Below are 13,960 nucleotides of genomic sequence, written 5' to 3' on the forward strand. Positions count from 1 at the left end.
TAGTCCAAAAGAGTTTTGGACCCAAAAGGACAGAAGCAAGCAGGTCCCGAAATCTCGTTAGAAAGAAGGAATGCCGCTACAATAGTTTGTGCGATGAGTGCGTCTTGGGGATACATTCATAATATGTCATAAACATTAAAAATTATACATTAACACAACACGACACAAGGACAAACAGTTTAAAATTTAAAAAAAATGACGAAGCTACATATTGGTTGGCATCAGGAAAGAGAGTGGCTCCTGGGCTTAACGGAAATGATAAAGTGACATGTGACATATGGCAACTTGGATGGGCAGGCACAATCATGGTGATGTGATCTGCACATTTCAAAATTCTATGAAACTAAGCATTGACCAAAGGTCCGACTGACACTACTATAGGAAATCAACTGATGAAATATGAAATTATATAGATTACTTTAAGTAGATTGCATAATCCAGATCTCACACTTAAACATGTCTGTGTAATAATTAGGGTGTTAGTTTGGGGGCAACTGAAGTGGACGTAGAGTATGAATGCAAGAAACAGACTAAACAATCTATTAGATAGTGGGTGGTTGACTATAATAAAAGGGTCTACAAAGCACTATCAATACTGTAGAAAAGAAGAAATCGAACTGTGAAATTGATATAATAAGAATTAAAAATCAAAATTGAAAGCAGAGTGTATAAATGGGGTATAATCCAAATAGTTCAGTTAAACCCATAGCCAATGAGAGAACCATAAAATTAAAATATCAAAGCATTACTCAAGACCAACTGAGGAACAGTGGAAGATGTTGAAATAAACAACTGTGGAGATGATATATCTAAATTACGAAGATAGACGGAGAGTGTAATCAACGCCAACTATCGATCAATTGATCCTGAGCAAGCTAATTTTGTAAATTATTGAAGAATAAAATAGTAATGTTAATCAAAATATGAAATTAATTAATTATTAATGGTTATACTTATTGCAGGAAGTCTAAACAGCCGAGCTGGGTCTCCCACGAGGTGAAGCTGCAATAAAGTTTTTAAAAATAGGTTTAAATTTAGTACAATTTAAATTAATTTGAGTATTAACACAGTGAGAGTTTTTATTTGTTTCCCTTGTAATTTCCAAATCTTCCAATAGATCCAACTCCAAGTATTTTTTCTTTCTACTAATGTCGTGTAAAATAGATGAACCAGTATTGATGTTAAAATTATGTTTACTGGATAATAAATATTGACCAAAACTTGAAGAATTTGGTCTTTTCAAATGTTCTGAAATTCTAGTAGATAACTTTCGAATGGTTCTACCTACATAAGAGGCATCATAATAATCACATTTTAATTTATAAATACCACTTTTGTCAAGTGTGTTCATCCTATCTTTGGTGTTAATTAAAAAGAAACTTAAAGTGTTGTGTGACTTGAAGGAAATTTTGATGTCTTCAATTGTAGAAGTAAAAACTTTTGATATTTTATTGGAAATGTTGCTAATATAAGTAAAGGAGAAATATCTGATGTTATTTGAAGCATTGAGTTGAAGCAAACATTGTGATGAATAAGCAAGCTTTTCTGCAATTTTAAGTTAAGCTCTATTTAGAAGCTTAAAAATAATGGCACAATAAGTGCAATATGTCACCGCTCAAACAACGGCTAGGTAAATAATGAGCTGTTGTACGAGTGGTTAAAAGACTTTAATTATGTCCATCCTAATCCACAATCAACTTACCAATCCTAACCAGAAACCTTAACTCTCACAAAAACATCAGCCGAAAAATTGAGAAAGACACAACGAAAGATGGAGAGATCAATGCTTGGAATAAGCTTAAGCAATAGAATAAGAAACGAGGAAGTTCGTAGACGAACCGGAGTGGAAGACATTATCGAACATATTACAAGGCAAAAATAGAGATGGGCAGGACATGTTGCAAGAATGAAAGACGACAGTTGGACAAAAAAATTGCTTGAGTGGAGACCACGGGCGATGGACCGACGACCTCAAAAGAATCGTGACCAATTGGATAGCAGAGGCGCAGAACAGAAGAAGATGGAAAAGTCTAGAGGAGGCCTATGTTCAACAATGGACAACTCAGGGCTGATTGATGATAACAGTTTCTACCACTCGTAGAAAAGGAAGTAAAAGAACATAGAGCATTTGTTACTGAACAACTGGAAGGTCAGGTTATTAATGAAAATGGCAACATCACTACACCCACAATTAAATTCTGAAATAGATCAAATTCCTGGAACATTAAAAACATTGTTTCTATTTCGGATTTATTACCACTACCAAATGTCCATACAATCCAAAAAAAACTAGGACGTCTACAATGAAACAATATGAAATCGTGACATCTACACCGATGAGAAAGGTTCTCGAAGAAGCTGATTTGCGGAGGAAAGAGAATAAAGCAGCTACTACAAAAAGAAAACATGTTTCGCAGAGTCCAAAAATGAACCCATGTTAAAAAGATTAAATGTCAAGATAGTGAAACGGAGGAATTTGATTATGACAAAAATGATGATGAACTAAACAATGTGGATCTGACTAGCCCAGAGAACATCTGCCTGATTTGTGGCAAATTTGTCAAGAACAGAGAATTGTGGTATTGATGTGCATGTGGCTAGGGTTGAGCTCATGCCGATTGCACTGTGGGAAAAGAAAGGACTATGTATGTGACATATGCGTTGAATAAATACTTAGTTTAAATTATAATATTTTTTGTAATAAAAAAATCAAGATGTAAACTGCGTAAAATTATCAACATAGATGGGTAATTTCACGCACCAACCAAAAAAAAAAAATACAATTGGTAATTTCATAATGTATATTTACTGTTTGACTCTATGTGTATTATATAAGTTTAGGAATAACTTTTGTCAATTAACTATAATAGTTTGAATAGTTTTAAAAACTTAATAAACATCAATAAAGATGGTTTGGTTAATTGCGTAGAATTCCCACACCTTCCCATAAATAGTGATATTATACATATGTTGAAATATAATCATGTGACTTCTTCTTTAAGTTCCATCTTCTATCGAAGGTTGGAAATCATCATGGCTATGCGGACTCTGTTGACTGCCGCTCTAAAAAGTTCTGCACTACTGCATTCAAACCATTCCCTTAAGTTTCTAAGCCAGGATATTCTTTCGTCTTCCCACATTTCGCTTTCCTCGGATTTTGCCTTGCATAATAAGTTGTAATAATGCGTATTTTTGCCCTCTTATCACATGTCCTCAATCATGTGACATGAACCATTAAATACGTTTTTTAAATATTAAAAAAAAACAATTTTTAATCTTTTTTAATCTTGGGTCAAAATATGATGAATACATTTGTAATGAATATCAAACTTTGTGTTAGGTCTACATAGGTATACCTACCTATTTAAAATTTTTAAAAGCTTAATTATTTTGTTAATGTTTTTAAAACAAAAAGGTTTATTTAAACATATTTATAGCTTGTAAAACATTGTTTAACTGCATTTGAATAGAATTTGAATGTTAATTTTATTCGTTATGCAGTTTTACGAAGTTTTTTATATTCCAATTTAAAAATTACCATAGACCCTAACCTTAATTACCATACAATGCAAAACAAGAATTGCAAAGAGCTTTTAATTATCAGTTTAACCCAGATTTGGTTACTGTCGATACCAACAATGGCTGGCTCTACAGAACTAAGTGAAATTCAACATTATTACAGAAATAAGTCTTTTTTAATAACAGGTGTTACGGGATTTGTAGGAAAGCTTGTATTAGAAAAGATATTGAGGACATTGCATCCAAAGAATGTATATGTATTGGTTCGTGATAAGGATGGCGTTAGTGCAGAGAATAGATGTGCAACTATGTTTGATTCGGTGGTAAGAAACTTAATTAATACAATGGTTACTCATCTCAATACTTACAATATCTTCGTGTTCTTCTTCTTTCCCTGGGAAAGGTGCTTGTTTCTTTTCCCTCATATTTCTCTCATTTTGTCTTTGATCTGCTTTGATCTTATATAACTTTTTATTATTCCATCCATGATTTATTTGTCCACCTGTTTTATACGATGCACAGTATATACGTAATAATTAACCATTAGAGTATTCCTGCTATTTACTTCAGTCGTCAGAGACGAAAATACCATCGAATATGCAAAAAAAGTTTGCCACAAAAATCAATTTTTTATAAAATTTGTATTAACTCGAAATTAAAATATGATATTTTTGAATCATAGTGTCCTATCGACAAAAATCAAAATGCCTATTAAAGTTGAAGAGAGTACATTTCGTATGCAATTTTTCATTTTACCGCTAATGAAGTAAGTCTTTATAAAGCTGGTCAATAAACGTTGCGCGAGTTTTGTCATTTTTTACCATTCTCATCGAATCAATAAAGTTTATCATTTCCATTGACCAGTTACTATGGAATTTTCATTCCTAGAGTATAATCTACAAAACCTTTTTCGATTTTGAGTTTTGGCAACAAATGTGAGGCATTAGAAAAATGCCTTAAAACACTCAATTTAAACTTTAACATTACAAGGACCTAAAACAATTAAAACTGGTTAATTTTGATTACACAAGTACGTTTTTCGAAAATACACAACTTTAGTTACAAATTCCACTCAATGCCGACTCCGTGAAAGTATTTCCCGTGACGTGCGATCGTGACGTGAGGTTGTTTGTAATGTGAAAGTTTAAATTCAGCGTTTTTTAGGCAGATTTCAAATGCTTCATATTTGTTGCCAAAACACAAAATCGAAATTTTATGTTATACGTTTTTAAGATTAAGTTTTATTAATGGGAACTCTTTAGCCACCAGTCAAAGTGATAAGGTTTATTGGTCTTATGAGAATCTTATAAAATTTATTTAACAGCTTTAGAGAAACTGACTTTATTTGTGTTAAAATGCAGACCATATGTAATTATATACAAAAGCTGAACTGTTCATCTTTAAAAGGCACTTTGAGTTTTGTCAACGGTACGCTTTGATCAAAAGATATCGAATTTTTATCGTCGAGTTGATACAATTTTTTTTTTAAAATTGATTTTGCGCTCCTAACACATTCGAAATCGCCGGTCTTTTTAAGCGTTGTTTCTGAGAGAACGGTTCATTTTACAGAAAAAGTGCTAATAAACATTTTTGTTCTCAATTATCTCGGTTATATTTAGTGTGTGTAATATTTTTTTTCTATATAGCATAGATTTGGTGGTAATTTAGTGTGATAAAGATGTTTTGGCAATGTTGAATATTCTGAATATTATTGGGAGCAAAGATATGTACGGACAGCATATTTTTTTTAAAGCAGGTTATTAAGAAAAGACTAGTCCACAACCTTTCAACTCATATTGTCTTTACAGATCTGACAAAGGCATAAGATAGCGTACCACTCAATGCTCTGGGTAGCAATTGTAAAACAAGGAATAAATAAAAAAAAACAGTACAACAGCTTTACAAAAATATGATGGTAAACATTAAAACTGGAAACAAATTAACTAGAGAAATCCCTGTTAGTAGGGGTCCAAATATGGGCATCTCAATCGAAGACAAAAGATTGTACATGATACACTTCGCTGACGACCAAGCCATTCTAGCTGAATACGAGAGTGATATAGACTAAATTCTTAGAAAACTGGAAGCGGGTACACCAAGTGGAGCCTCTCAATTAATGTAAAAAAAAATCGAATACTTAGTTGCTGCATAAAAACCACATAGCCTTCAAATTAAAATGGAAATTGTAAAATCAACTGAAATCTTCACATACTCAAGAGTCAAAATACTACTAAAAGCAGAGAGTAACGAATAAATACATTCCAGAATTGGCCAAGCAAAATCAGCCATTACATAGCTGCATGGATTATTGTGGAATAATATACACTTGAAGAAAAAGATTCAGCGAGACCAAGACGATCCAGGAGAGAAGACGTCGGAGATGCAGAGAGCGTCAGAGCTTTAAAAACTGAAGATTGCTTCGACAGAAATCGTAGTTGGAATTACCTCTATGAAATTTATATAAATTGTTTTAAGAAATATGTGAGGTAGTGCAAATGGTGATATTTCATGGTTAATATTCTTCTGGATGTGCTAATTCGTGACGAATTCAAGGAAAATTTCTAAAACCAAAATAATTATATAAACAAATAACAAGAAACAATCATACTCACCTTATATGTTCGTTCAGCAAACCTGTTAGCAATTATTTATAGTCTATGTTGCCCAAGAAAAGAGAAAGTAAACACTTTATCACTGCACTGACACTAAGTACATGAAATGTTGAAGAAAAAATAATAACTACAGATATGTTTCCTTTTTCATTGGTCTCCCATTTGAAAACATTCAGCATTATAAACTACCGTGGCAGGTTATAGAAAAAAGGTAAAAACTTATGGTTAATTTGTCCTTTTACCAACATTTAAGATGATAAATTTGTACTAACTTTAAACATAATTTCTTGTTGGTTTGCTACATACTTCACTTCACTTCATGTTTTTTAACTGCATATTATTACTGACTGCGATTATTAACATCACTATTACTCGGGATTACTTGATGACCAAAGATCCCAAAACATCGTCCATATCGGCGAACAGCCGGTAACGGCTCTTCGAATTCCACCTGACCCTTTACAGATATAAGCCGGGAAATAAAAAAAATGTTTCAGTGATGATAATTCACAGAACCTTGGACTTCAACCGTATCGGTTCGTGATCTTTTGATTTCCACCTCGCAGGCGATTGGTTGCACAGTCACTTATAATTCTGTTAACAACAGTTTTCAATGCTTTCAATGTTTTTAATGGAACATGATTCGATTTTGTTTATTCAATCGACGTTTTTAAGACGCAATTATTGCTTATAAAGCGTTTTATCCAAGACAATTTAAAAATGCTACAATATTAAATCTATAACATCAGCAGGTAGCACCTTCTTGCGTTTCTGGTTTGTTTCCAGTCTATACTACCTAATGATCCGTAAATATATAGCGTTATATGATTGAAATACATATTTACCAGTCAGTATATTTCCAAGATAACACGTGACTTCTAAAACAACCATTTATTTAATTTTAGATCTAAATATATCTAAGATTTGGCATATTTCAGTTAATGCTTTTTTCATTTGTTTCTTTGATTAGCACTAGCCTTAATTTAAAATCATCGTGTTATCCCAACCACAACTTTGTGTATCCTCATTCTTAGAGATTCTAAGATTTAGATCTTTATTCATAGAGGATATTATAAATATAAAACAAACTTTCATTCTGTACAATATTTATAATACAATTTTATAGTAATTATAACGACTATAAGTCATGCAAGAAATGATAGATGGTGCGTGATATAGTCGAAACAGCGCCTCATATTCCTTTCGTGATCTACCCAAATCTCTGAAAAATATGTTTCTAAAAACTATCATAATCATAAATTCAATATTCAAAGCATAACCTTTAAACAGTAGATTATAAAGCATTGGCGGAAAGTTACTTTTCATAAAACAAATTTATTAAACTTACAAAATCAAACAAAAAGAAATGATACTGCGACTTCCAAAAATATATTGGCTGGAGCATATCGTCTTTGTAAAGGTAAAACTAATTAAGTGCAATTTGAACGATTTTGAATTTTATGTTTATTTTTTATTATATTTACTTTCATTATTATATTTATGCTAAGATCTATTAGAGGAAAAATTCTTTATGACAACATGTAGCCAGAAGTAAATATCATTAAACATACTTTAGGTTCACTCTAAAAATTGGTAAAATTTACTAAATGAAATAATAAACAGGTTGTCTTAACAGGTTCAACCCATACGCTGGTCAAATTCACTAAGTGATATAATGAATTAGTTATCTTGTTACAAATTCCTTACGCTGCAATTACTGATATTGATAATGATAAACCAAAGATAAAATAACATTAGATATATTAAATTTCTGTGTGGTATGTGTATATCTTGTTAATTTAGTTGCAGCATTGTAAGTGTAATTTTAAGTGTTAAGTTGTCATCATGAAGTATGAGAATCTTGCAAATTTACAGAAATTTATCTGACGTAAACCCGGCGTTTGCACAGGACATTGTTACTGTCCCTGGCGTAGACCAGATAGTTGATTCTCATGACAGAATTAAAAGAATTGTGTTCTGTTAACTGTCTTTCCAAAGATTTTTAAAATGGCGTTAAGTGAAATGCAAGTAAAAGTTTGCTGCCCACGAAATGACACATTCGCGTTTTTCACACCTCAATATCCGTAAATTTTTGGAGCCAAGGCCAAATTTTTGAACTCCAATCAATCGTTTGCACTAGATTTCCTGATCTTGGAGGCCACATAATATTGTGTCTAAATATTTCTAACCAGACAATTATTTTTCGGCTATATTGGGTATTGTTTTTAATATTAGTCTTAGGCTCTCTTGTCGACCAAATCCTATAATGATATTAAATTAGCTGTTGCTGCCCATGAAACTGTTTAGTTTCCGCCATCTTAAGTCGATCTAAACTGTCTAGAATGCTGTTACCCGGCGTTTACACAGGACAGTATTACTGTCACTAGCGAAGATAAAACAGTCGATTGTCAAGTGTCAACCTCTACTTTCCTTCAATAATCATTGAAATGATAGTCGTTTCATTGGTTGTCGTTGCAATTATCATAACTGTCCTTTTAAATATTAAGAGGACAGCTCCATAACGCACGTGACTACGTTTTTCGATACCTATGGTGACTAAAACCGCAATAGCTGCAGCCTTTTTACCTTGTGTTGAAAATCATCCAACTCTTGAGGTTATTGAGCAAAAATTTCTTGGATCCGGTCATTCAGCCATTGAAAGTGCTAAAAAAAATAGATCTCTCTTTCTCATGAATGATTGGAAAGAAGTGTTCAAAAGTGAAAGATAAAAAAAATATAACGATTTTTTTTATCTTCATGATCTGCCAAAGGAGAAAATAAAGAACAGCATTGCAGATGAAGAAGAATATTGGAAGAACTTGAGGCAAAAAAGGCAATTCAAACAAGAAAATTCTATAACAATCTAAATAAAGCAAGAAAAGAATTTAAACCAAGGATCGGACTATGTAAGGATAAGGGGGAGCATATACTCAATACAAAATAGACAACAGAGGAAACGTTTTTAATAAATCATCCCAAATTTTGGCATATGCAGATGATGTTGACCTAGTTGCCCGCACAACACGCAAGCTAGAAGAAATGTATACCACCTTGTCAAACGCCTCAAAAAATATGGGCCGGCAAGTAAACAAGAAGAAAACTAAGATAATGGCATCAACACTCAACAATAGAGCCAGAAACATCTGCCACCAATTCACGGTTGATAACTCTACCTTTGAAGTGGTGGACAAATTCACATACTTAGGCTCCCTGATCACCAAGGAGAACCTCATGACGAAAGAAATCAAGCGAATAATAATTCTAGCAAACAAATGCTATTTTGGACTGAGTAGACATATGACAAACATAAACTTAAGCCAAATAACAAAAATAACCATATACAAAACCCTTATACAACCAATGTTGACATATGGGTCAGAGACATGGACCATTTCCAAGGCAGATGAAAATCTTCTGCTTATATTTGAACGAAGGATCCTGAGAAGAATATTGGTTGGCATCTGTGAAAATGGTGTTTGGAGAAGGAGGTACAACTACGAGATATATCACAGATATAAACATATATTTGGTGGTAAAGACGGTAGCGGGTAAGTACTCCTCCACAATCCCAGTGGAGGATAGACTTACTTCAGGGATGCGACCCTGCCCTACGCGAGCCTTGATTGTCTCTCAACTCCTATGGAGAGAAATCATGTCCTAAACCCATTCCTACCCAATACCTACTATCCTACCAATTTCCCAAACAAACTCACCAACCCGCCTGGCAAGCGTGGTGTTTAAATGCCAAAACCCCTCAGCATGAATAGACATTCAAGAAAAGGGCCCTCAGTCCCCGGCAGCTCGCTAGTTCCCAACCAAGGTAGCGGTAGGATTCACGGACAGCGGGCAGAGGGTGCAAAGAATCTCTGGGATGTAAGAGGCTACCAAGAACGACGAACGCTGCACATAATTACGTATAATGTAAGAACCTTATCCAAAGATGAAAAAATGACGGAACTGGAGGAAGAACTCAGACATGTGAAATGGGATATTATAGGAATTAGCGAAGTCAAAAGAAGAGGTGAAGATCAGGTCAAACTAAAATCAGGCAACATATTCCACTATAATGGGGAAACAGAATCGACAACTGGAGGAGTAGGTTTATTAGTACACAAAAAATTACAGAAAATGATACAGAGCATTGGCTGTATTTCTCCAAGAGTTTTGTATATAAATCTAAGACTAAATAAGAGATACAATCTGAAAATAATCCAGGTATACGCCCCCACCAGCGATTACGAAGATGAGATTGTTGAAGCCTTCTATGAGGAAATCGAAAGAGCAAAAAAGCAGGAACCGGCCCATTACAATCTGATAATGGGAGATTTTAACGGGAAACTCAGAAGGAAAAAGGACGAACACGAAGTAGCAATCGGAGATTTTGGAATCGGAGTAAGAAACGAAAGAGGCGAAATACTTACCAACTTTCTACTGCAACACAAACTGTATGCAATGAACACCTTTTTTAAGAAGAAACAGAGTAGAAAATGGATGTGGGTTAGTCCAGATGGAAGAACTAAGAGCGAATATGATTATATAATAACAGACAAAAAGCAAATTATTCAAGATGTCACTGTACTTAATAAACTATCAGTAGGAAGCGACCACAGACCAGTAAGAGCTAGAATAACGATAAACCTACAAAAAGAAAGAGCAAAGATGATAAACAGTGGCAAACGCATAGTTTGGAATTCACCAAATCAGCCAGAAGCGTACATAAAAAATATAGCAGAAACTTTACAGAGTAATAATCCCAAACCTCTAAGTATCGACGATCATAATAAATTAATTACAGACTCGGTTAGAAACGCACAACTCAAATTCTGCAAGAAAAATTACACCAAAAGTGAAAAGATTAGCAAAGACACAAAAGCTCTCATGGAAATACGACGAAACCTAAGCGAGAAAGAAAAGGGAAACAAAGAAGAATATAGAAAACTAAATAAAAGAATTTCAGCGGATATTAGAAGAGATATAAGAAGATATAATACTAATGTAATTACTCAAACAGTAGAAAAGAACAAAGGTTTAAAGATAATGAAAAGAGAACTCACACAAAGTAAAAAAGAAATATACAAGCTAGAAGATAAAGACGGAAAGGCAACAACAGATAAACAAAACATTCTGAAAATAACTAGAGAGTTTTATAAAGACCTCTATACCAGCCAAAGATCACAAGAAAATTTACCGACACGAGTAAAGACTCTCATAAATCAGGGATCGGAAATACTTTTACCCATTACTGTGTCAGAAGTAAGATCAGCTTTAAAGGAAATGAAGAACCATCGATCGCCTGGTGACGATGGACTCGTTATTAAGGCAATAAAAGCAGGAGGAGAAATTCTATTAAAATCAGTAAGCGAACTGTTTAATAAATGCTTACATGCGGGTACGATTCCTAAAGACTGGAACAATGCAGTGATAGTCTTGTTACACAAAAAAGGTGATATTACTAAATTAGAAAATTATAGACCCATCAGCCTCTTGACACATATGTATAAACTCTTTATGAAAATCTTAACAAAGAGACTAACACCTAAACTAGATTTCTATCAGCCCAAAGAACAGGCAGGCTTTAGGAGAGGATATGGCACAAATGACCATTTGCACACCATAAAGATCTTAATTGAAAAATGCATCGAGTACAACATACCACTGGTTCTTGCATTTGTCGATTACGAGAAGGCTTTTGATACTGTAGAGTTTGAAACCGTACTGGAAGCCCTAAATCAAAGCCGAATAGATTACAGGTACACGTCACTAATCAAAAACATCTACGAGAACGCTACATCAAGTATACGACTACACGAAGACACAGAAAAATTCAGCTTAGGTCGAGGAGTAAGACAAGGAGACAATATTTCACCAAAATTGTTCACGGCAGCTCTAGAGTCAATATTTAAGAACACCCAATGGCAAGATATGGGCATCAATATAGATGGAGAAAGATTAAATCATCTGAGGTTTGCAGATGATGTCGTATTAATCGCAGATAAATTACAGGATAAGGTTTCTATGCTACATTCGCTTAAAAGTCTGTCTGAAAGAGCAGGATTAAAGATAAACTTTGAGAAAACTAAACTTATGACAAATCTCGTAATGAGTGGAAATATAACTATCGACAATAATACCATACAACAAACAGACACTTACAAATATCTGGGACACGAGATCAAAATAAACAGAGACAATCAAACAAATGAAATACAGAGGCGAATAGGCCTGACATGGGCAGCATTTGGCAAACTAAGCCATATTCTAAAAAGTTCAATTCCCATGTGTCTCAAGCGAAAAGTTTATAACCAATGTGTTTTGCCTGTACAAACTTATGGAGCAGAGACTTTAACACTCACGCAGAAATCTGCGAATAAACTAAGAGTTACACAACGAGCCATGGAACGTGCAATGCTGAATGTGAGCCTCCGAGACCACATAACAAACCGACAAATCAGGCAAAGATCAGGAGTTCAAGACGTCATCGAAAGAACCACGAGACTTAAGTGGAACTGGGCAGGACACTTAGCCAGAACACAAGATGGACGATGGACAAGACGAATTATGGAATGGAGGCCCAGAAATTATAAAAGAAGCCGAGGACGACCACCGACTAGATGGACCGACGACATAAAAAGAGTAGCGGGAAACTGGCTACAAGCGGCCCAGTGTAGAGAACACTGGAAATAACTGAGGGAGGCCTATGTCCAGCAGTGGACGGGATTGGCTGATTGATGAAAGACGTAGTATCCTTTATAAAAATAGGAAGACTAGGATGGGCAGGACATCTAGCAAGATCACAGCAGAACAACCCTCATAGAAGAATCCTTATGTCACAACCTGTGGGAAGTAGAAGTAGGAGTAGACCAAAACTCAGATGGAGGGATGGTGTAGATGAGGATGGTAGACAAATAGGCGCAAAAAACTGCCAAAAAACTGGCAACAGTTGGTAATGGATAGAACTGACTGGCGTAATAGACTTAAGAAGGTCGAGGCTCTTTTATAGGGCTGTAGCACCAATGATGATGATGGTAGCACAGTAAACTAGCTTAAAGTAAAATATTTTAAGTATGTGAAGAAAACCAAGACTTAATTTTCTATAATAATAGTCATCAAGCAGTTAAAAAAAAAAACTAAGGAAAACGTGAGGTAAGGAAAACGTGAGGGTAGACATTATAACACGTCTTTAATCATGAAACAAGCTTATACAAGTAAACTTCTTATTATTAAATTGAAAAAACTAGATCTTTTAAAACTATGTGACACGGGTATAATGCCTGAAAAATTACACACGTGATATCGAAATCTCCCTTCGGTAACTTCTGTACGGGAGGAAAGAGCTCCAGAGCCGACTCTGTATGAACAATAATCTGAAGAAAGTGAGTGACTAAACTTTTCTATTTCTATATTCATTAAAATTTTAGTACTTTTTATCATTAAATTTTTTATTTTTATGGTGAAAACTCTAAGTACATGAGGGGTAAAACTAATTAAGTGCAAAAAACTTTTTTTCTGATCAGAATATTTATAGTCTATCACTTGTATAAATGTACCATTCAAAGCAATAGTTTAAGTTACTATATTATTTCAAATACATACTTAAAATAAAATAAGTCCAAATAAATTTAAATGCCCAATAACATCAAAACTGCAAAATGTCACATAGTAAGAATGAGGTAAAGGGTACAAACTTTAGTATTATAGGGAAAAGTAACATTAGGTATGGAGTTGGTATAATTGCTGATAGAGAAATGAAAGATAACGTAGTAGAAGTTGTGGGAACGAGTACCAAAATAAAGAAAGAACAGTAAAATTTGTAATTAAAAAAGAAGTAA

The 13,960-nt window shown here is 34.0% G+C and overlaps 1 protein-coding gene across 1 annotated transcript in view; it reads left to right on the top strand.

Moving 5' to 3' along the window:
- The first annotated feature begins 3,594 nt into the window (after positions 1 to 3,594).
- Positions 3,595 to 13,960, top strand: part of LOC140434595 (fatty acyl-CoA reductase 2-like) — a 57,286-nt gene continuing 46,920 nt past the window's right edge. Inside the window, exon 1 of the mRNA XM_072522971.1 lies at positions 3,595 to 3,842. Coding sequence (XP_072379072.1) covers positions 3,639 to 3,842 — 204 coding nt within the window. The 5' untranslated portion in view covers positions 3,595 to 3,638. The remainder of the gene's footprint in view (positions 3,843 to 13,960) is intronic.

Source organism: Diabrotica undecimpunctata, chromosome 2 (genome assembly GCF_040954645.1).
Source record: "Diabrotica undecimpunctata isolate CICGRU chromosome 2, icDiaUnde3, whole genome shotgun sequence".
Classification (NCBI taxonomy): Eukaryota; Metazoa; Arthropoda; class Insecta; order Coleoptera; family Chrysomelidae; genus Diabrotica; species Diabrotica undecimpunctata.